Source organism: Trematomus bernacchii, unplaced genomic scaffold, assembly GCF_902827165.1.
Source record: "Trematomus bernacchii unplaced genomic scaffold, fTreBer1.1, whole genome shotgun sequence".
NCBI classification, from domain to species: Eukaryota; Metazoa; Chordata; class Actinopteri; order Perciformes; family Nototheniidae; genus Trematomus; species Trematomus bernacchii.
The window spans coordinates 955704-977547 of NW_022987828.1; the positions used below are offsets into that span (position 1 = coordinate 955704).

General features: G+C 40.4%; 2 protein-coding genes across 2 annotated transcripts in view; one reads left to right on the plus strand and one right to left on the minus strand.

The window, feature by feature from the left end:
* The window catches only part of cdh23 (cadherin-related 23), a 185371-nt gene that overhangs the window by 18887 nt on the left and 144640 nt on the right, over positions 1–21844 (minus strand). The window contains 9 exon segments of the mRNA XM_034152488.1: positions 14453–14680; positions 14865–14993; positions 15344–15472; positions 16293–16442; positions 16591–16593; positions 16742–16843; positions 17173–17561; positions 18754–18889; positions 19301–19449. Of these exon segments, the coding sequence (XP_034008379.1) occupies positions 14453–14680; positions 14865–14993; positions 15344–15472; positions 16293–16442; positions 16591–16593; positions 16742–16843; positions 17173–17561; positions 18754–18889; positions 19301–19449 (1415 nt within the window).
* Positions 7–13622, plus strand: vsir (V-set immunoregulatory receptor). The gene is made up of 7 exons (XM_034152490.1): positions 7–277; positions 6378–6794; positions 7258–7308; positions 7399–7509; positions 7738–7765; positions 8262–8437; positions 11656–13622. The coding sequence occupies exons 1-7, from the start codon at positions 190–192 to the stop codon at positions 11691–11693; spliced, it is 909 nt and encodes a 302-aa protein (XP_034008381.1). The 5' UTR covers positions 7–189; the 3' UTR covers positions 11694–13622.

Below are 21844 nucleotides of genomic sequence, written 5' to 3' on the forward strand. Positions count from 1 at the left end.
GCTTCAAAGTTCAGAAGGATCAAGTCAACTTTGAGAAAAGGGAATGTCAACCACTTCTGTGTGTTTTGGTGTAGCGTTAGCAGAGTTTGCATAGTTTAAGCGAGAGAAAAAAAGATTTCCAGTAAGCCAGTTATAGTTGATAAGTCAAACACTTTTCTGCTACTTTTTTTTGTAAACATCCAGACAGCCATGGAGAGGGGAGTACTCTGTCGGACATCACTCTGGGGAAAGAAGTCCGTTTTTTGGGTTTTCTCAGTTTTGTTCTGCATTAGTGGAGGTAAGTTCGAAAAATCACTCATCTATTTAGAGCTGTAAAACTGGCTAACTGAGCGGCATGGCATGTGGGAACTTGTTGACAATTCTACAAACCAATTAACTGAGTTCATTGATGGGGAACAGTAGTATTTGTTTTTGGTACGGAACGAAACTCATTGACACATGGTTAAAGATAGCCTAGATTAAGTTATCTTTCAGTACATTTGAATGTGTAAAAGTGCAAGTTGCGTTGAAATATAGCGGGATAAATTCATGAATTGACTTCCAATAGAAACTCAATTCGCCTGATGACAGCCATCACGTTTATTTCACATGGCTAATATTACCTGAAACTTCGGTCAATTTAACAGACGGAAACTTTTGTTATCTGACTTATTCGTCTACAGTATAGCCAAGTGCACGAATTAAACATGTGTTTTGGCTCATTTTGCATGCTTTTAAGAAGAAAAAATACTGCACGTGCATATTTCTGTTATTCTATTGACATGCATGTTGTCTCTGTAAACATTTTTGCCGGGAACACCGTTTTAAGCTTTGCTTCGGTCGCTGCTGTTGTTTTGAGACGGAACATCTGGTGTGAAGCTGTTTTAAAGCCCCACCCCATGGGATGTAGTGGAGTGTAAAGCCACTCTAAACTCAGCTTTATAACACCGCCGCAAATTAGACAGTGGTCGTTGTCGTTTTTAGACTGAGGAGTCTTAAAATTGTCGGAAATGTAAACCTACACAACTTAGCCGACGTACACAACACGACATTAAGAACGCTTTCCTACGCTATGTGCGTCTACACAGGATGCGTTCAGGGGTTTCCAGTAGTTTACATTTTCCGACTGAAATGTTGTTGCTACATTTTACAGAAATCTCGCGTTTTCGTGGGAGCTGTAATCAAATGCGGGAATGTATTATTTCAAGGACTTTGGCACTGCTTGAAGTTGAGGCAACTGACGCAGGAGGAGAAGTCAGAAGCAGCTGTTGCCTCCGGGCTGCTGCACTTCAAACGCCTCGGAGACCTCGCTGAGGTTATCACTTTTCGACTTTAGGATTTGGTCTGTTGAGATAAGCTCTGGAGATAAGTCCGTCAAAGGCAACGAATGGTGTTTACAGAAATTTAGGCTGACCCATCATGGACAAAATCTAAAGAAAATGTTTGCAGATACTAAGATGCCCATTGAAAACTAATTTGAAGACTGTGTTGTAATGTTTTAAAGTATATTGTATTTTGAGATATTTATGCAGGCCTGTAAACTTGAAGGCTCCAATAAAAAGACTAAAGTCTAACTTTAGGACTTCACAGTGCCCTCCCTTTGGCCTGTTGTGTCTTTTTTGTTTGGAGGTTTCCTTCCTTCCAGCCAGACAACAGCTGTTTGTGCCACCCTGCCAATAATGGGTTTCTCCTCCACAAAACAGGACTTGGGATAAACAGGGCAATAATCAGCGCCTCTAGTCTCTCCCCCTTGGTAGATGCAACTCCCTGAAGGACAATAGCACAGTCAAAACATGTTCAATAAAGTCCACAGGATGCTTAGGCTCACTCTCTCATTGTACACTGCTTCTCCTCCGGTTCTGTCAGAGCTTGCATTGATCCCCTGTACTAAATGAATAAATCATTAAAAGAGTGCAGCATCAATATAGTCAACAGGAACAGGCCTGGCCCGGGACACACAGTCTGTAGGTGTTTATGTGCAGCAGTTGTGTGGGCATACTGCATGTGAGTAATAGGAAGGTAATGGTGGAAGGGGAGCCCCCCTCTTTCTTCTTTGACCTTGTAAGATCTTTAAAAACGTAAATGTCTGACATATGTGTTGGTTTTTAAGGTGTCTGATGTTTGACTAAAAAATACCCAAACACCAGTGGCCTTCTGGTAACGTTGTGTCTCCCACACTGGTGATTATCTATACAGCCCAAGGATACAACATTGACAGTAACTCACAGAGCCTTGACTCTGCTTCTAGTCACAACAGAAGAAGAACAGCTATCTTTGGTTAGTAACAATCCAATGTGTGTCTCTAAAAGACACAGTTTAACAACATAATCACATTATTAAAAAACAGACAGGATCCATGAAGAGAGAGGAAGCTGGCAAACTAGTTGATACCAATTAAGTCACTTTGTTGAAATGATTGTTCAAAATTACAAAAAGGCCCATTTACACTTTCAAAACAACATTTCCGCTGCCTTGTTGCAACAGTTAAATGAACAATTATGTTGTAAACATGTTAGGCTGTCATTACACAACCCTTAAGTGAAATGGCTAAATGTTTGAAGAACATTTTGAGGAACAGGAAGGTTAAAACTGAGAAACTGAGTGTTCCCATTATTTAAAGAACACAAACACAAACAGGTTTCTTGCAAATTGGCTCCCAAAGTAAAAGACTCATCAAACGACTGTAATTGAATGTCATGGATCCCTGAGAATAGTGACCGGCATCATTGACCCTTAACAACTTCCTTGTTCATGTTAAGGTAGAGCCTGTAGTGCCACATTTGATCACTTCCTGTTGCAGAAAGATGTCACAAGCTTGAACTGAAACTCTTGAACAGTTTCTGTGTGTGTGTGTGTTTGTTTGTGTAGGGGCTAATCTGGGATCCTCCTGCTGGTTTCATTAACACCCTGTAATGAGTTAGATAATCATTACCATTACATTAGGTGTGAAAGAGGGTGGAGTTTGAGGTGCATGTGGGGACAGCTTGTACAAACACAGGTAGAGAAGTGATGCAAGTGAAAGGACAGCGGATTCACCAGTACGTTTTGGTTAGTAGTCTCCACTTCTTCAAAACAGAAGAGAATACAACCTACTCTTGCAGAAAATAAGTATAAATGGTTAAACTCTGCATTTTACAAATATATAAAGACATGTTTAATTAATTCACTCAGGCTATGTTGCTATGTAAAAGCTGTCAGAGGCAGCATTTCCTAAACAGGTGGCATTCAAGCTTAAAACAAAGGAAGGCCTGTTTCTGGGCCCTGAGGGGCTTTCAGGATCCTGAGAGCCGAGATCAGAGGAGGAAACTTAGATCCATAATGGAGCCAAAACACAGATGTGTGGTGTACACAAGTGGAAGAAGTCCTGTTTGTTCCAGACCGAGGGGAAGCAAAGCTGTCCGTTTACACCTGGTATAAACCACATGAAGATAAGAGATAGTGCTGACACTGTGGTAACCCCACCCAAATTGGCACAACATTTGATAAAAGGAACATACAAAATATTTTAATAAGGTCTGGTCTTGGAGGCGTGTGGTGCAGTGGGCTGTCAAACCCCACTGCAGTCAGCATGTCGTTGTGTCCCTGGGCAAGACACTTCACCCCAAATTGCTCCTGTGGGGGTTGCCCACAGTATTGAGTATGTAAGTCGCTTTGGATAAAAGCGTCTAGCAAGTAACATGTAATGTAATGTCTTGTCAGTAAACCATACCTGAAATAAATCTGATGGGTATAACGGGGTTTCATAGCTGACAACCTAGCATTAACTTTGTTTGGCTCTCGGGCTTAAGTGAGAATTAACTGCATGCATATATTTTCAAATTCAATTTGTGCATTTACAGGAGTCATCACTTTAGAACAAAGGCAAAGTCTATTCAAACAACACAGCAACACAAAACAGCAAATACTTTTTTTATTGTTTGTATTTTTCTCAAATTGGTAACTCAGTAAATAATGTGAACCTTTGCACATTCACTAATATAGTTTTCACATTCCTGCTTAACTTTTTTATTTAAAAGTTTGAATTGTACATCTTTTTTTATTATAGTAATGTTTTTTTGGTCTATGCGGAATACACCAGAGAATATTCTGTGTTTCTGCATATAAACCGGATTCTGAAACCCATCTCCAAGTGTAATTAGGGCTTCTCAAACCATTGAAGGGTGAAAATAGGAAACAGGGAGTGGGCAGGGCGGGTGTGAAACAGGAGAGCAGAAGGGTTTCCTCCCCCCCATTGTCCCACCACGCAGGCCGGAACAGCCGCGGGGGCAACAGTTTCACTTTAATCGCCCTCCCTGCTCTTCCTATTGCTTTTCCTAGTTCACAATGGCTATTGCAGCGCTCAAAGCACACACAGGAACACGGCCCTTACCTGTTTGACAAATACACAGGATGCATACTGAATATGCAGACTTGCAGAGCTAATCAAATAGCAAAGGTCATTTTGTGGGCAGCTACTGAATCTCCTAATCAGAAGAATGAAAAGCAACTACTCTACTGTTGACATTTATACAAAAACAACTTATGTGCTTCCTCATTCCTTCTGGCTTATACAAAAGACTGTTGTTCTGTAAAATAGACTTTCAAGCTTGTTGCTGTCCAATCTGTGATGTAGCAGCATGTACTGTGCCTTTTGACGGAAGATTGAAAACACCTGCAGTGACATAATTACAGATTGAGGTGTGGGTCGAGGTTCAATCTGTTTAAAATTATCAGTGCATGCAACAGCAGCTGTAGCCCTTCAAATGTAGTCTTGAGTGGTACTGTATGGAGCCAGAGATGTAGGAGTGGGAGGAGTGTTCCCTTGGCTGGGAAGACTCAGGAAGGAAGTCCACTCCCCAGTTCCTGGCACTCACCAGTCACACAAGATTTTGGTGCAAAATCTCTTATCCCTGGTGCAAACTGCAAAGCTACATTTTCATGCAGTCCACCCCCATATATACTTGTTATTCACACAATGCCTTCCTGTCATTTCTGCAGTGCTAAGCATTCTTGGATGCTAAGGCACAATCTGTTGCATACAAAGAATGGTATTGATCTATTTAAGCAGACAGAGGGTTGTCCTGTTGCTTTTCATCCTGGATATAAGTCAGTCATTATGTCTGTTGATGCTCTCTTATGGTCTGCGTAATATTGGGGCATTGTGATGTTGAACTGCATTTATGTTTGGAGAGTGCGTTCAGACTGCTTAGCCGGAGAAAATGTTTAATTGTGTTGCTTTATTGAAATAATCACTAAGCGCACACATGAAAGAGTTCATCTATTGGTGCATTCTACTGCCACAGTAAAGAAGTCAGAACAGGATGTGGTTAAAGGTTGCATGTCAGAGTGAGAGGTTTTGTGCAATGCGTAAGGGAACATCTCACAGCTGACTTTTTGGTTTCCTGAATATACAGAAAAGGTATGTGCAGATAATCTTAGCAAGTATAGTTTCTGAAACCCAAAGAGCTATTTCTCTGCAACCCGCCTGCATGATACCACATAGCAACCGTCAGTGTTTATTGCAGACATTTTTAAAACAAAAACCTCAGTCCAACTTCAAGAATTTCCCTGGTTTAACATAAGATCTTGTATAAATTGGCTTGCGTCTCCATGTCACTTTCTGACAGGAACAGGCAATTTATATCCCACTGGGGGTTAGTTTATTTACTTTAGCCAGCAGACTCTACTATCTTTAACCACGGTATGAATAAACAGAACTGGAAACAAACTGTGCTGTCTCAAAATGCACAGAAATCAAGGACGCACGTCGTGTGCAGAAATAGCCCATGGGAAATTGTCTGACTTCGGCTTAAATCCACGTGGAGATTGGTAGTTGCTTTATTTAGTTTTTGCACTGTGGTTATTTGTGTTACGACTCGTGGTACCAGTCATGAACTTGATCCCACACAGCTTAAGCCAAACCAAATAATTTGAATGGAAATGTGATTTACCAAGCAATTTCCTGTTTGAATGTTTAAGGGTGTCTTATGTTATCAGGGCTATATCTTTACCAAACTTTAATCTCCTAACAGAAAGCTGTAATATTCCAAGGGTATGTAATGTTTCATGCAAATTCAGAATATAAGTCTCTTGGATTTTGTTCCTTGGAAAATCTAGAAGCCATGTAGTTCTTTCCTCTGGTTATAATAATAATAATAATATAATTTTAATAAAGATAGCTTCCCTATGTTGAGCTTTGCAGGCACTTCCTGTAGTTTTTACTGCATACAAACAGCACGTCCTTCACCTGGATTAGCAGGTTCTAAAACATTATCATCTCTTACCTTTTCATTGGACAGCTTTTAGTGGTGGTACACAGACAGGGAGGTCTGATTGAAAGGTCTAACCGAGGGAATGAAAGCTGATAAAACAGTCTTATGATTTACCTACATCCTTTCATACATGTATTTTCTCTTTAGGTGAAGGCGAGATGTCCCGTGCCCACCCCACCCTCAGTGTTTTAGCGACCCACCTGAACTACATCTGTCCCGAGGGTGCTACGGTCCAGATGGTGTGCGCCCAGAAAGGAGTCGCCTTGCACCACAGCGATGTCTTGAAGCATGCCTGGCTCTACACCCCCCACAGAGAGCAGCAGTGTACGGGACGGACGGGCCCGCGCCATATTGTCGTGGGCAGTCATTCCCATGGCAACCACAGCTTGCCGGCAGGGCTTAAATTTGGATCATCAGTGCACAACTTCTGGGTGGTTCTGCAGAATTTGACCCACGCCGACCAAGGTCGTTACTGCTGTATGTTGCTGGAGATAGAGAAGGTCCACAAACACGGCACCATCGTGCAGAGACCCCACAGCCACATCACCCTCCAAGTAACACCACGTAAGCACATCAAATGTATGGGTGTGAATGTAGGGCTGGGAAATATATCACTTTAATATGGTGATATTAGACTTGTCTTGGTTTTGGATATCGTAATATCAAAGTGTTGTCTTTTCATGCATTTAGTAATTTTCATATTTTACCATCCTGTTCCAAAAGTTATTTTAATTGGCTTAACCTTCTTAGTCATTAAATCCGCATTACTGATGATCATTTATCTAAATACTCATTGTGTAAATATTTTGAGAAAGCATCAATTGTCAATAAATATCGTCCAAAAATGTATATCAATCAAAAAAAGTTGTGATATATGATTTTCTTTATATTGCCCAGCCCTTTGTGAATTTGTCATAAGTTATCATATTGTAAACTGCTGATGTTGCAATTAAAAAAACCCAGACTAATCCTACAATGTGATTTCCTACATGTGAGAAACAATGTATTTGTCTTTTTTTCTTTCCAGGAAGCACTGGATCTCTAAACTGCACTGTCCAGGATCCCTCTCAAACTGGAGGTATGTCACCTTATTCAGGCCTTCATAGCAAATATATAACTGGCTGGGTATACTGTTGGTTTAACACACAGCCTCTGTTGCTTCCCTAAGGCTTCGCTCCAGTGGCCGGGGCCATAGCAGCCATGATCTTGACTCTGCTTTTCCTGCCTCTTATTATGGTGCTTGTGTACAAACAGAGGCAGAGCAGCCATTCGAGCAGACGTAAGTATTACACACACACACTAGTTCATTTCCATATCCATGCCATGGGTCAAATATAAATGTTTCTCACTGGGCTCCTCATAGTGTTTTGTCTGACACATGGTTCCTGTCCGTGACTTGGATTAACTGTAGTTCACACAGTAGGAAGCCCATTCACACTCTATCTAAAGTGTTCCGCTCCGTTTCAATTCACTCACAATGGCCCATTTCCTATTTCCTCTCTCACAGGTGCACAGGAGCTGGTGAGGATGGACAGGTACGTTTTCCCACAGTCTAGGCGAGGTTCAAAACACAGCTGCTCTTCAGAATAATAACACTGAGTACATGGATATTCCAATACAGACAACCGTTTTCCTCCACTAGGTAGATTAGACCAAAATAAGGATCATATCCATGAACCTTTGTTTGGTAAAGATCTAGAAACAGCTTTAGTAAATCAACAAATTATTACTAGAGTCATTTTGAGACATAACACTACTACAAAAAGGACTTCTGCCCAGAACATTGGCAGTCTTTAATTGGCTGTACACAGTATGTTATTTTATGTAACAATGGATGTTATTTAGCGGAAAATCTGATGGCTTATTTAACAGCGCAGTGGGGGACAGTTTAATGGCTCACAACAGGAAGAATTAGATTATTTGAGGTCTTGAGCAACAGATAAGTGTTGAAACAGTTTATTGGGTCATTCTGGCAATGTCTTACTCATCGTTATGCTTCCCTTTTGTGGTGTGTTCTTTGCATGTTTTCAGTGAGGCTCCTGGCCATGAGAACCCTGTGTTTCTTGGAGGATCTCCGCAGATTAAGACCCGGACAGTTTCTCAAATCATGACCAGGCAATCCTCAGAGACAGGACGCCACCTGTTGTCCGAGCCCGGAACCCCCCTCTCTCCTCCTGCACATGGGGATGTATTCTTCCCAATAGAAGGTAGGACACACACACACACAAATATACAACCTGACAAAACAAAAGCAACTCATACTAAAGGGAACACGATACTCGGGCCAAAGTAGAGGAATTGATACAAGTTTATCAAAGGACATGGACACTAATGCTGCAGTAGAATAGTAGAAATGTCTTTTTCTAAAAAACAGAAGTTGTGACCAAATTCTGTTCTTCTTTTGGTAAAGGTTGGTCCAGTGTTCCCTATCTGAAGGAGATACAAAAGCGCTGAGGCACTTTTCCTTAGCCTTTAGAGCAGGGGTCTCCAACCTTTCTTCATCTGAGAGCTACAGTACTTTGAAAAAATGAAAGTGGCCAAGAGCTACTTGCATCACATCGCTTACATTTATTCACATAGCCCTCATCAGTTGAATTAAGCTACTTTTGTACACGTGTGAAATTGCAATACCTAAAGCTTATCAAAAATCTTAACTCACATCAAGGTCCAAGAAAACGAAAATGTCTCACATATTATTATGGCCCACATAGTAAGTACCTCACTGACAATTCACATACATGTCCTTAATCACTACCTGACAAGCATCTTATGGCACATGTGTAAAATAAGAGCATTCACTCTTTTGTACAGTTAGTGAGATGAACGGCACTGCATGGAGTCCACCATACAGGTGTATGCTGGAGTGTACCCACTTAGGTTCACTCTAATAGAGTCATTTCAATGTTCATCAGTCAGTCTTGTTCTGTATTTAGATTTCATGACATTCATGTCAGAGAAAGCTGCTTCACAAAGGTATGTAGAACAGAACCAAATAAAGCAGACATGTTCAGTGCTGCTTGGTGAATGTTCTTATAGTTTTCTGGGTCTACAAGGCTCCAGAAATGTTGTGAGTTTTGCTGAGACTTAAGCTGAACATTATTTTGGAGATGTATAACCTCCATCTCCACAGGATTGACACTGAACAGTTCAGCCATCTTTTTCTTCTTCTTCTTCGTCTTGACATTAAATGATAAACCATAATAAATCAATTGTATAGGTCTAGCCTCCCTATATCTGTGTGTGAAATTGTTCCATCCTCAAAAACAAAAAACTAATACTTCTGCAGTCTAGCTGCAGCTTCTAGCTACGGTCTTCTGTTAAAAAAAAGACACTGAATGTCTTGAATGTGGCATCACACACAGGACTTGAGTCTGAACACAGCAGACAACAGGAGTATTTACAACATCATATACAAACTAAAATAGTGCATGTGGGTGCACACTTACATTCTCTGTCTTACTGTTACATAAATCCCATGAATGTATGAGATTAAGTTAGCTTAATTACATAACAGGACATTCATACTCTGCAATCCAAGACTTGATTAAATCCACCAAAAACCTGACATGACGATAATGAGTGTTTTAAAAAAAACACAAATCCCTCCCTGTGTGTCTCTGAGCTGCAGCGACAGGGCCTGATTCAGAGCGGGTCATTCTGCTGTTGTTTCTGGACTGGTGTTGGTGGAGAAAGCAGACTGCTCCGTGTGTGGTGTCGCTGTGCCGCTGTGCCGCTGTCACGTCTGTTCCTTGATCTCTGCGGCCAAAAAATCAAGAAGCAACCTTATAATCGATAAGCAACCTTATAATCGATAATCGAGCGGCGAGCTACTGAAAAGCTGCCGCGAGCTACCGGTAGCTCGCGATCGACGTGTTGGAGAGCCCTGCTTTAGAGAGTTCGACTAGTGCTTATCATGGCACTGACACACTTCCAGCACATTCCACTCAGTTAGAAAGACTTTTTGACTGCAGCCTAAATGACTCGCATACCAATCTCTAATCTATTATGTTCAGTTTTCCCCAAAATCTCACTATGACTAGCATCATAACACAATAAAAACCAGCGTATGAGATAACTTACTTTAAGTTAAGCTGTGAGTGTGTACTATATCTAATCGTAAGTCACAACTTATTGACTTCACTCTGAATGCATACACTTGACTTCCTTCACATTCTTGTTTGATACTACAATGACGAAAGTACTTGACTAGAGGCACGTAACAGTATTGCACAAGGAGTTCTGGAAATACCAATTTCCAAATGCACAACCGGTATGTTAAAAAACTGATGCAATCAAAGAAGAACCATGGCTTTGCGCTTCTGTTGAAACATCCTGCGTGTGGTAAAGTGTTGGCGGAGAGGATGCGCACATTATAGTGCTAAAGTGCACGCTCACACTCAAAACAGCTGCGTTGAGTCTTATATGACTAACAAATATTCTGTGTAGGAATTTAATTTCGCTCCCCCACACAACTGAAAGCTCCTTCTTATGCTGTCATCCTCTGAATTCTTGTCTTGCCTCACTCGCAAGTCTTTCTCCACCCATCAGCACTCTCATTTAACACTAATGGGCCCTTCAGCCTTTCGCTCAGACTCGACTTGAAATAATACTGAAACATTAGTTACGGTGAAGAGGTTCAATTCTGAGTGTTTTTCTACCGATTCCCGGGGCACCTGTGCAGACATTCCAGGCATACTGAGCTGGATTGCCCTGCTTCCTGGCAGCCGTGTCTATGATGGTACAGAGGAAAGAACAAAACCAGTCTGAAAATCAACCCTTAACCATCGCATATGCTGTTCCTGTGACCTTAAACATTGGGTCCTGATAGAATACTCTTGGTTTCATATCTAGCTACATCTATGTTTGTATGTAATTGACTCATAAAACCATCAAACCCCTGATATCTTTTGTCTTTGCAGTGTAAGCTTATTTCCTTTATCGGTCTTCAAAATTATCCAGAAGCGTTGTTTCTTGTCTGTGGTTCTGTGTAATATGGATAAAACCCACATTTCAGATGCCTTGTTCATCTTTTTGGCTCGCTGACCTTTAGCTTTGAGGAATTTAACTTGCAGCAGTTCCCTCTTATCGTCAATGTTTCGCAACAAAAACTACAGCCTCTTTGTTCTGCTTTTCAATGGATTCCGAGCAAAAACATCTTATTCTGAGGAACCTATTGGTCTCTGTTTATTTGTACTATTCATTTGAATAAGAGGAGTGGAAAAATAAATGCTATCGTGCGCATTTTGACAAGATGTGTCCCTATTTTCGGGCAGGAAGTGCAGTATTTAAGATGTTAACTCCCACATATCTACATTTTCAAAGATCAGCACAAAGACTTGAAATGTGCATTTGTGTGGGTTGATGCACGTAGATCACCCACTGCCTTCTCTATGCTCTCTCTGACATGCACTGTTCTCTATTACAGACACCATCTTTGAAACTCAAGACTTCATGCAGGTTTAAAGGGGGCTGGAACCTGCTGACCTGGAAACAGTCCTGCTACTCTCTTCCTCTTCTTGCTGCCTCCGGTGCGATGTTGCCCTTATCAGCTGTCTCACAATAACCTCTGCTGGGATCTTCGTCTGTACATTGTCTGGACCGCTGGAGGGACCAGACTGCGGTTTTTTATTTAAAAACTATTTCCACCTGCAACAACAGCTGGAGGCCAAAAGCAAACTTCTGCCCGTGTGCAGTTGGGATGTTGGTTTGTGTGTGATGTTACTTCTACACACTGACTATGACTCCGGGACCAACAGGTGCCCGCTGCTTGAGAAAAATCCAGAGGGGATGGGGGTCCACCATGTGAGGGGTGGCATGTCAAAAGGGATAAAACTTGTTCTGTGGATTCAAAGAGCACCTAGTTTAAACAAACTATGATATTTGCTTGTCTGTGTCGTTTATTTAGGCTGGTGTGCACTCTGTAATTCAATCTGGTGCAGACCCAATCTGCTCTGGTGCGGTTTGTCTGTGGTGCGGATGCAAAGACAACCAAGCATACGATTATGTGATAGAAAGTAAATGACAATAATCTCAATAACGTGACCAAATTGACATAATCCATTTGATGGATGAAACTGTCAAAGATAATATTGACTGTCTAATAATATAAGACGTAGAAGGATTTGGTAAACATAACGATTCCTACATTACGACGTTGAATACATATTATTTATCACTGGCTGTCAGATAATGGAGTAAACTAGTTTTTTTTACCAATGCCAATAAATAATGACAATCACTTAAACTCTTCAAGGGGTCATTAGGAACACCAAAAGGACCGAAAATAAAATATAACAATTCATATTTATTTTTCTAGTACGTTACCAAAGGCTCTCTATGATCCCTATCTTTATAGCAAAGTGCTTCAATAGCTTCATACCAAAGGAGGATACAAAGTGTATTTACAAGTTGAAAGTGTTTTGAAAGCATTACAGACTTCCTCCGTATCATTCCACTAGGCCCCAGCTTATTTTCTCTTCCCTCTTTGCTACCTCAGTTACTGTCAGCTCTGCTGCTCTAAATACTCTCCTTACTTCCTACTATCAGAAACGCAGCACTTCACAGTGGCTTTAAACATTCAAATGTTTTTGTATTAATAATTGTTCATGAATCTCATTCCTGCTCATGTAAAGTTAAGAGATCATGAATACAATTATGATTAGTTTTGTCCTGAATGTAACAGATTTATATAAGAAAACAGTATCATAGAACTGCCAGCTGTTTAATCACTGCCATCTCAACACTGTTCTGTCTTCTCTTATTTGGTTTAATTGACAACATGTGTATATAAGTGTTCATTCATATGTGTGAGCATGCAATGTGATGTTAATGAGTAAATACTATTAAGCAAACATGGCTTAATGGCATTCAAATTGTTAACCATATCATATTGAGGTCGATTGAGAGAGAACAAGAAGTGATTGGTAATGACTGTTATGTGAATGCCTATTACGTAGGCTGCGTGTGACTGTGAGAAACCACTGGTGGTTATTTCATATTGAGGTTAAATGTGTACAGCAGGTGCTCAGCGGAAATCATCTCAAAATGATATGTAGCAGGTAAATAGGACAAGGTATTTTTCTATTTTAAATTTGAATTCTTTGATAAAAAGTGGAATCAAGGTTTTTAAATGTGTGAATTTGAGTATGTGTGTATGTGTGTGTACTTGGGTTGAAGTTTCAAGAATAGGTTTGTGGTTTGGTGGTCTGTGTGCATACTTGCATGCAATTCTGCATCTGAATGTTTGAAAGCGTGTTTTATACTGTACAAAGCTTGCATTGGACGCAGGCATGGAGGAGTGCTGCAATAGCCTTTTTGTTTTACAGTTTATATTGCATTTAAACAGCGTTGGTTGTAGCTTGTATAATAAAGTGGAGCTCTTAAAACCTTAAAGCCATGTGTCTAGTCTTTGAAATCATTGTTCCTTTCAGCTGGCGGGTCTCCAAAACTATCACCACACAAGGCTGTGCTGCACTTCATGCCTAGGGAGCCATTACAGACGGAACAAGGTTGTTCTGCTTGTGTGCCTCTAAGATGGTGCACACCAGAGGGAGACTGGCATTGAGGGGAGAAAATGATAAAACAATATTGGTATCTTGCTTTATGAGAGGAGACAGAGAGCTAGATGGGAGGAGGGGGGGTGCCTGTTGCTGGATATTTCCTCTCCAGTTTTGTACAGTTGTTTTTATATCTTACATTAACAAGAGCTGCATTATTATAGGTTGGTTCTACACATCTTACGGTTTAAAAAAATAATACAGGTGCAACATAAACCTGTTTTCAAAAGCATTTAAAATGAGACAGACAACAGGAAAAGCGACATGGAAATATGACTTGTGGCTTTCCTGTTTACAAACTAAGTTGTTTCCTGTGCCTTCACAGCTGATCAGTTACTACAGAAGATCAACCAACCATTGCATTTAATTTGCTGGGCATGTCTTAGTTTGTTTCATATCTAATTTATGCTGTATCTTGATTTAAGGCAGGTATAGAAAAAGGCAGGTAACAGATATACAGCCTCCCAGGAATAAGTACATCTTCCAGATTGTACAACAACCGCGAAAGAAGGGCTCTTTTAGAAGATGTGATGCTGAGTCCCCCAAATGACCCCTCTTTGCCAGTAGGAAGTCATCCCTTTGTAGAGGTTTCTGCATTTTACTTTGTGAAAAAGGGTGTATTAAGTTGGACAAAGAACGTTTTGGTTGCTGTTGCCTGTATCTTACCGACAGAGGTGGCGTGCCGTCGTCTTCCACAGTGACAGTAAGTCGGTACTCTTGCTGGCGCTCTCGGTCGGGGGGGGCCGGCCGTGTGACCATCTCTCCGGTGACGCGGTCCATGCGGAAGGTCAGGTCCTGGTTTCCAGCAGTGATGTAATAGAACAGCATGGCGTTGGGCCCGATGTCTTGGTCTGTAGCTATCACACGGAGCACTGATGTACCTCCACCAACATTCTACAATACACATAATACAAAGAAGGCCAAACACACAAACCATGTGAACAATTTGTTAATATTGTGCAAATCACAAATTAGAACTGATTACATTACTTTAGATACATAGACACATAGATACAATAGAAACCTGTAAATCATGTGTGGATAACATACAGATTAAAATGTGGTAATGCATCCCTACTTCACTGATGCTGACGTTGTAGCCCTTCAAGCTTTCTATGACAGGTGCGTTGTCATTGATGTCCAGGATGTTGATGGTGAGGGAGTGGTCAGAGTATCTAGGAGGTGAGCCACCGTCAATGGCACGAACCTGTAACAACATACACATGCACCGGTTTATACTAGAAAGTAAGTCTGACATGCACCTTGCCTCATAAAAACACAGTGCTGTCCTTTATGTTTGTATTAATATTAATATTTTGATATGATCATGTGAGTTTGAAAACTACAACACATTACTTGTATTGTCCAAAACTCAAATGACTATGTTGTAACAAAGTATTTTTTCATGAAACAAGTGTTACAAGGCATCGGGTTATTTTTGTGCTGATGTTGGACAGTAATTCAAGGTTATGGTTTAAATGTTAAATGTGTATATGACCATAAAGATATCTTTTTATGGCGAGTGATATCATCATAACATGTGGATTGCTGCCTGACCTTCAGCAGGTAGCGGTCTACTGACTCCCTGTCCAGAGGAGCGTTGACAAAAACCTCCCCATAGGTGTTGTTCACAGTCTTGATCTTGAACACGTCCTCCATGTTGCCTGCCACCAGAGTGAAATTGACCTGAGAGAGAGTAATGAGAAAGGAGAGAGAGAGAAAGAATAAGACAGTTCATAGTTGTTGGCTTAGGGTGGTCTTTCGTGAGAGGTACATTTTTTGAATTCATTTATTTTAAGCTCCAACCACCGGAATTCGTTATACTGGTCAAGAAAACTCTCCTGGTGAATGTTATTCAAATTCCAACAACATTTACCCCTCCCTCATCAACCTTGAAGTTTAGCCTCACGTAGGGTGGTCCTTAAAATTGAAAGTCGGAATTGAATTCTGGGGGTTGGAGCTTAGACTTTCCGACTTTCACTTTTAAGGACCACCCTCATGTGGCTGTGCAGGTTATAAATCCAGAATAAATCCCAGCACATGTTAAAGAATAAATGGGGAGCACAAATGAGACCCCTCATTGAGTAACAGAACCAAGAGGAGACAAATACCCAAGTAATGCAACTGCATTTTTTGACTGAGGGACACAAGGGGCTGTGTTGGTTAGGAGAAAAGTAACACACGCAGAGTGTAAGAAGAAAAATGTGGTGCTAAACTTCCTGAACTTGTTATTGGAAATGCCAGAGTCAAGTTCCTCATTTAAACATACTTGGCTGATGTAGTTTACTCTAAACCTGGTGACCTCATTTAAATCAACATGTTATGTTTAAAAGCTGTACAATCTGGCATAGTTTTCAGTTCCAGGAATATGTTTGTGTTTTGTGATGTTATTCATTTGGCTAATTGCTGTAAAGCAGTGTATATCCATTTATGTTTAAGAGCCACACATTATAATTAAATCTGTCACTAGTCCATGTGTTTCCATCTTTCTTTTATTTATCCTCACCAGTCCGTTTAATCCAGCATCTCTGTCCCTTCCCAGCACGACTGCCACTTTTTTCCCCATGGCTGTGTTCTCTCGGATGTCCACTGAAGTATCGGATGTGATGTCAAACTCTGGACTGTTGTCATTCTCATCCAGGATTGTGATCGAAACCTGTATAGAGGTAATATAAAATATGGGCTCCATAACTTTCAAAATCAAATAAATACTTACCGTTGCGATATATCAAATAACTAAAGAAAGTCAAATCATGCAGATGAATACATTTCATGTTGCCATCTTAAAAGATCAGAAGTCTTACCTTCTGCACTTCCAATGAGAGATGCAATGAATAAAAGAGGAATGCCATTAGGTTTTCTACAACAGAGTAAACATGACACATGCTGTATTAAAAAGAACGTTGTACACAAAAAGAAGGGAGATTAAATAATCAAATTCAGAATAAAGCATACCACAGTGGAGTCCTTTTTGGGTCCTCCATCATCAGCGACAACAGTCAAGGTGTACATATCGCCTTTCTCTCTGTCCAGCAGGCCGGTCACTGTGATACGGCCCTGAAACAACACACACATTGTTACATCCTATAAGATAGATGTCTACTAATGTAACAACGCCATAGACTAACAGTATCATACAAGTCAACCACAACAGAAAACATCCCATTTCTCATCTACAAAAGGAATCAAATGACTTCAAAGCAAACAAGCTCTTTGATCAGTTTACAGTCATACAGCGGCAATCTTAAATCACAGGGGGAGAGGTGTTATTGAATCACACACTGGTTAATGGATGAAGCATTTTTGGCAGAAGGTGGGTGTAGTCTTGGAAGTGAACACAAATGTACATTGTATTGATATCTTCTTCCACTGCTCCTCCAACTCACCGTGACGCTGTCTATCTTGAAGAGGGCCAGAGCGGAAGGCGACGTGTCAGGGTCGAAGCGGTAAGTCAACTGGTTCAGGTTGTCAGCTGACTGGGCCTGCACCTGGGTCACCTGGGTCCCCGTGGCAATGTTCTCACCAAGCGAAACCTCGTACCCGGCGGATAAGAAGGCCACGGCCTCGTCCAGCTCATTGAGCAGCGTGACGTAGACGGTGCAGAAGCCTTTGTGGAAAGGGGGGGCTTGGTCAGTGACAGAGACGTTCATCAGATAGGTGGTCTTGGTCTCGTAGTCCAGGTAGTCCACAGTGGTTACCAGGCCAGTGCTCACATCCACCTCAAACTTGCGGTCTGAGCCGGTCACAAGGGCGTAAGCAACGGCTCCACCATCACCTGAGTGGGAAGAAGGGATAGGAAAAGCTTACAATAACCAGTCTGAAAACACGCAATTGCAAACTTCTGTGAGAGGTAACACAGTAACTTGGATAAACAACTTGACACATCTTGTAACATTTTTGCACAGCTTCCTCTATTCTATATTTGATTGAACACTGTTGTAGGCACTCTGTTGTGTTTATCTTAGTTATAAGCTTGCTCTCATGTTTTGGAAAATGTATGTCACAGTACTAGATGTATCACAAGGAGTCTAAGAAACACTTTACACCACGGGAAGTGAAAGGAGGAAGTCTGTACTGTGGAGCAGAAGTAAAGATTTAAATGTCAGTTACAGTAAATGCCAATTTTTATGTTTATGTATGTACCCATGTTATACAGCATTGGGGAGACATGAAAGAGCATAATGTAATTCAATTACACATAAATAAATGTGACATATTTCCATGACAAAGCAGGTCATCAAAGCCATTGGGACACATTTGAGTGCTACACCATCATGTTTTTTTGAATTTTCACTGTGACATGTCTCCATGCTTTAATGTTCAAAAAGCTCTTTATTTTCCTCATACTGCCTGTGCTGCAGCACCTCTTTTCACCCTCTGTCTGAAACCAGAGCCCAGTCTGCTCTGATTGGTTAGCTGGCCGGCTCTGTTGTGATTGGTCAACTGCTTAGAAATGTCCTTTGCCTTACTATATTAAGTACAATGGTTTGGAGAGCTAGCCAATAGAAGCACAAGTGTTACGTAGTGATGTCACTATGCTACAGTAAGTAAACAAAGGGGTCCAATGGAGGTGTTTCAGGCAGGGGGGGAGTGTGGGAGAGACACTCCCTCTTTAGGGAACTTTGGGATTTTAGCCTTTGCAGACCATACACAAAAACCTAGATAAAACACTACAGGAAAGGGAAACCCCCAAAAGCCTTATAGGCCCTTTTAAAAAGTACAATTTACACACTAGATATAACACGTGTTAAACAGATGTGTTAAAGAGGTTTGATGTTGGTCTTTGGAGTGGTACACGGATGTGTCAGGGTAAGTGGTGAGCTGTAAACAACTGCGGAGTGCCTGCAGAGCAGAAGTGGCCACAGTCAGCAACATATTTATTTTAGTGTTATGGCTGATACTGATCAACAGGAACTGACACTACTTCCTTCGCTCAGGTCTTTAGATTGATCTGAGGCTGCACTCACCAGTGTCGGGGTCTGTGGCGCGCACCACAATCACAGAGGTGCCGACACCTGCCGTCTCCCTCAGGCCCAGACGGTTGTATTGTTGCTGGGTAAACACGGGGGCCTCATCATTGGCATCGTCAACATAAATGATCACCTGCAGAGGAAGGATATGTGGCACATTAACATCTTTGTGACCTATTCATACTTTCTGGGAGGGGCCTTGTTTTGTAACTATTACGTAATAGTACCATAGACATTATAGGCCCACTGAAGGGGCTCTATGAAGTCCACATTTCTTGTCAAATTATCTTTTGGGACTTAGGACCATTTTCAAATACAAGAAATGTTTCATTTAAATTTAGAAACATTTATGCTCTATCAAAAGAAGCTAAGACAGAACATTGTTAATCTAAATAGAAAATCCTATGCCAGAGAGTGATACAAAACTACATTTGAAGAACTCTATATAAAAATAGAAATAAAGAAGTATTTCCAAATAATTATGCTACACGTTAAGCATGAAGCAACTGGATGACAATTGCACTTGTTACAGCCTCTTCCTCACCCTGACGAAGCTCCTCATGCTGCCCTCGTCACTGTTGTAGGCCTCCACCTCCAACACATGGGAGCTGCTGGTCTCTCTGTCCAGCGCCCTGCTGCCTCTGGTCAGCAGCCCGCTCTGCCTGTCAATGCTGAACAGACTGTTGCTGTTGCCTGTGTGCAGAGGGAGAGTCAGAGCAAGAGAAAACACATTTTAGTAAAACATTCAATCTAATTTATGGGTTTAGAGGCAATCCGTGTATCTACCATCCATTTGTTTTTATTTATGAAACAAGTAAACGGAAGAGCGTCTGAGAGGCCTTTTTGCTTTTGACCTTACTAAATGGTCTAATGGTCATTGGAGCGAGGGGCGGGGGGAAACTCACGGAAGTGATTTCAAAACAAAAGCACTCGTGTGCTTGGAACGGTGATAAAATTATAAACAAGGTGAATTTAGTGATCACAACGAAAACAGCCAAGACACATTTTGAGCCCTGAAAATGAATGTTATTAAGGGCTGTAAATATAATAAGCCTATGTCTAAAATGGACAACATTGTTAGGAGATTTAAACTATGCAGCGATTCTGCACTGCGGTCAACTCAGCCGTCTCTCGAGTTTGTTATTATTTTTTCTGCCATTAGTTCTTCTTGAGATTGACACTGTTGGACTCAGTACTAGTGAAACTACTCCCACAAGTACTATGAAGTACTTTTACTGTGTACTTTTTGAGTAATCCTCTGTCAATGTCCCCTCCTGAGTACAAGAATGCATGTTTCTTTGCTATTTTGAATAAGCGTTAAAACACCTTTCTTCATCAGACTTATATTGTTGGACAGATTATTTGAAGAGGATATGGTAGACATGATATCAGCAATACTTCCAGTCAGTACTCCCGCAGCAGCATTTTTACCCCTTGGAAAGTCTTTAGAGTCTGGCCTGGATAGCTGGTCACAACTATCCTTCAGCAAAGTGACAAACCCCTGTGACTCTTGTTGGCCTCTTATGATGCTGCTGTCTTTTAAATAGGATTATTTGTCTGCTCCTAGTTCATTCCTCTCAGATTCTTCCATCAGTCCCAGTCATTGCGTGTCAGTCAATAGAGCTTCGAAAAATGTGTCCAATTCAACTAAATGTTTTTTTGTGAGTGAAGGCCAGAGCTAAATTATAGATTGTTTGATTGTGTAATTACAAGGTGAGAGAAAATAAATCCACATCCTTCTACTAAACTTATTTTATTTACTTGTCCATGTTATACTTATATACTTACTTGTATTACAACATTTGCAAGTTGAACTGCTGGATATCTTCCCCAGCCTCAAGGAAATACAATAAAATAAATGGGTTCATAATTTAAAAAAATTGATAAAAATGTATACATTAATAATGTTGTGTGCAAACATTTCAAATTGAAATACAAAAGGAAAAAAAGTTTACTTTTGAAATGATTTCTCACAAAAACCTTTCTAAATTATAGTAAATTATTAAAAAAGGTTTAGTCTATACTTTTTTCTGCCTAAAATATTTTAAATTGAACGTAAACTATATCAAACACCACATGCATGGCAATTATCCCATTTTTGCTCGCTATTTAAATTGACTTTGGTTAAAGTTAATAACAATATTGATATTATATATATATATAGATATATAGCATATCATTGATGCAGTCTTTCTGAACACTTTTAAAATAAAATACTGCAAATGAAGAATATGTTTAATGTTCTGCACAGATAGTGCCTTAACTTGAATTTGAAAACACGTGCCAACTTTATTAATACAGCAGATGAAAAGATTTGTGGAAGGATAAATTCTTCATGGGCTTCAATGGCTCTCTAGATAAAGGGCGTTTTATGGTTGCTTGTATTACCCTCAGATAGTGGTTTGTTTAAATAACTAGTCACATTTGAATAAATATTGCAAAAAAGGGCTCCAAAAAAGGCATATATATATATATATCCTGGCCGGCTTAGCCAGTGTGTATTTCTTCAAGCACCACAAGATTCATAGTTTATAAAGTACAATTCTGGGCCATTGATTGTGTTATTTCTCCAAACACATACAGTAAAAATGCCTGTTTTGAAGCCTTAAAATGGTGCAGGAAAAGGACTTTACATTGTATTATACTTAAAGACAGGACTATTAAAACAGTATCAATTTCATTAAGAACTAATGGTAAAATTGTATTTTTATCACTCATCAAAGATAGCAGAAAAACATGCATTATGTACTATGGAGGGGACTCTGACAGAGGATTACTCACAAAGTACACAGTAAAAGTACTTCATTTTATTTCTGGTAGAAGTGAAACTAGTACCGAGTCCAACAGTGTCAGTTTTATTAAGAACTTGTGGTAAATAATATTTGTATCAGTCATTGAATATAGCAGGGAAAAAAATGAAGAGCTGCTGATTTGAAAAAACAAACTTGAGAGACGGCTGAGTTGACCGCAGTATATAATAATAATAATCGCTGTATAGTTTAAATCTCCTTACAATGTTGTCCATTTTAGACATAGGCTTATTATATTTACAGCCCTTAATAACATTAGTTTTCAGGGCTCAAAATGT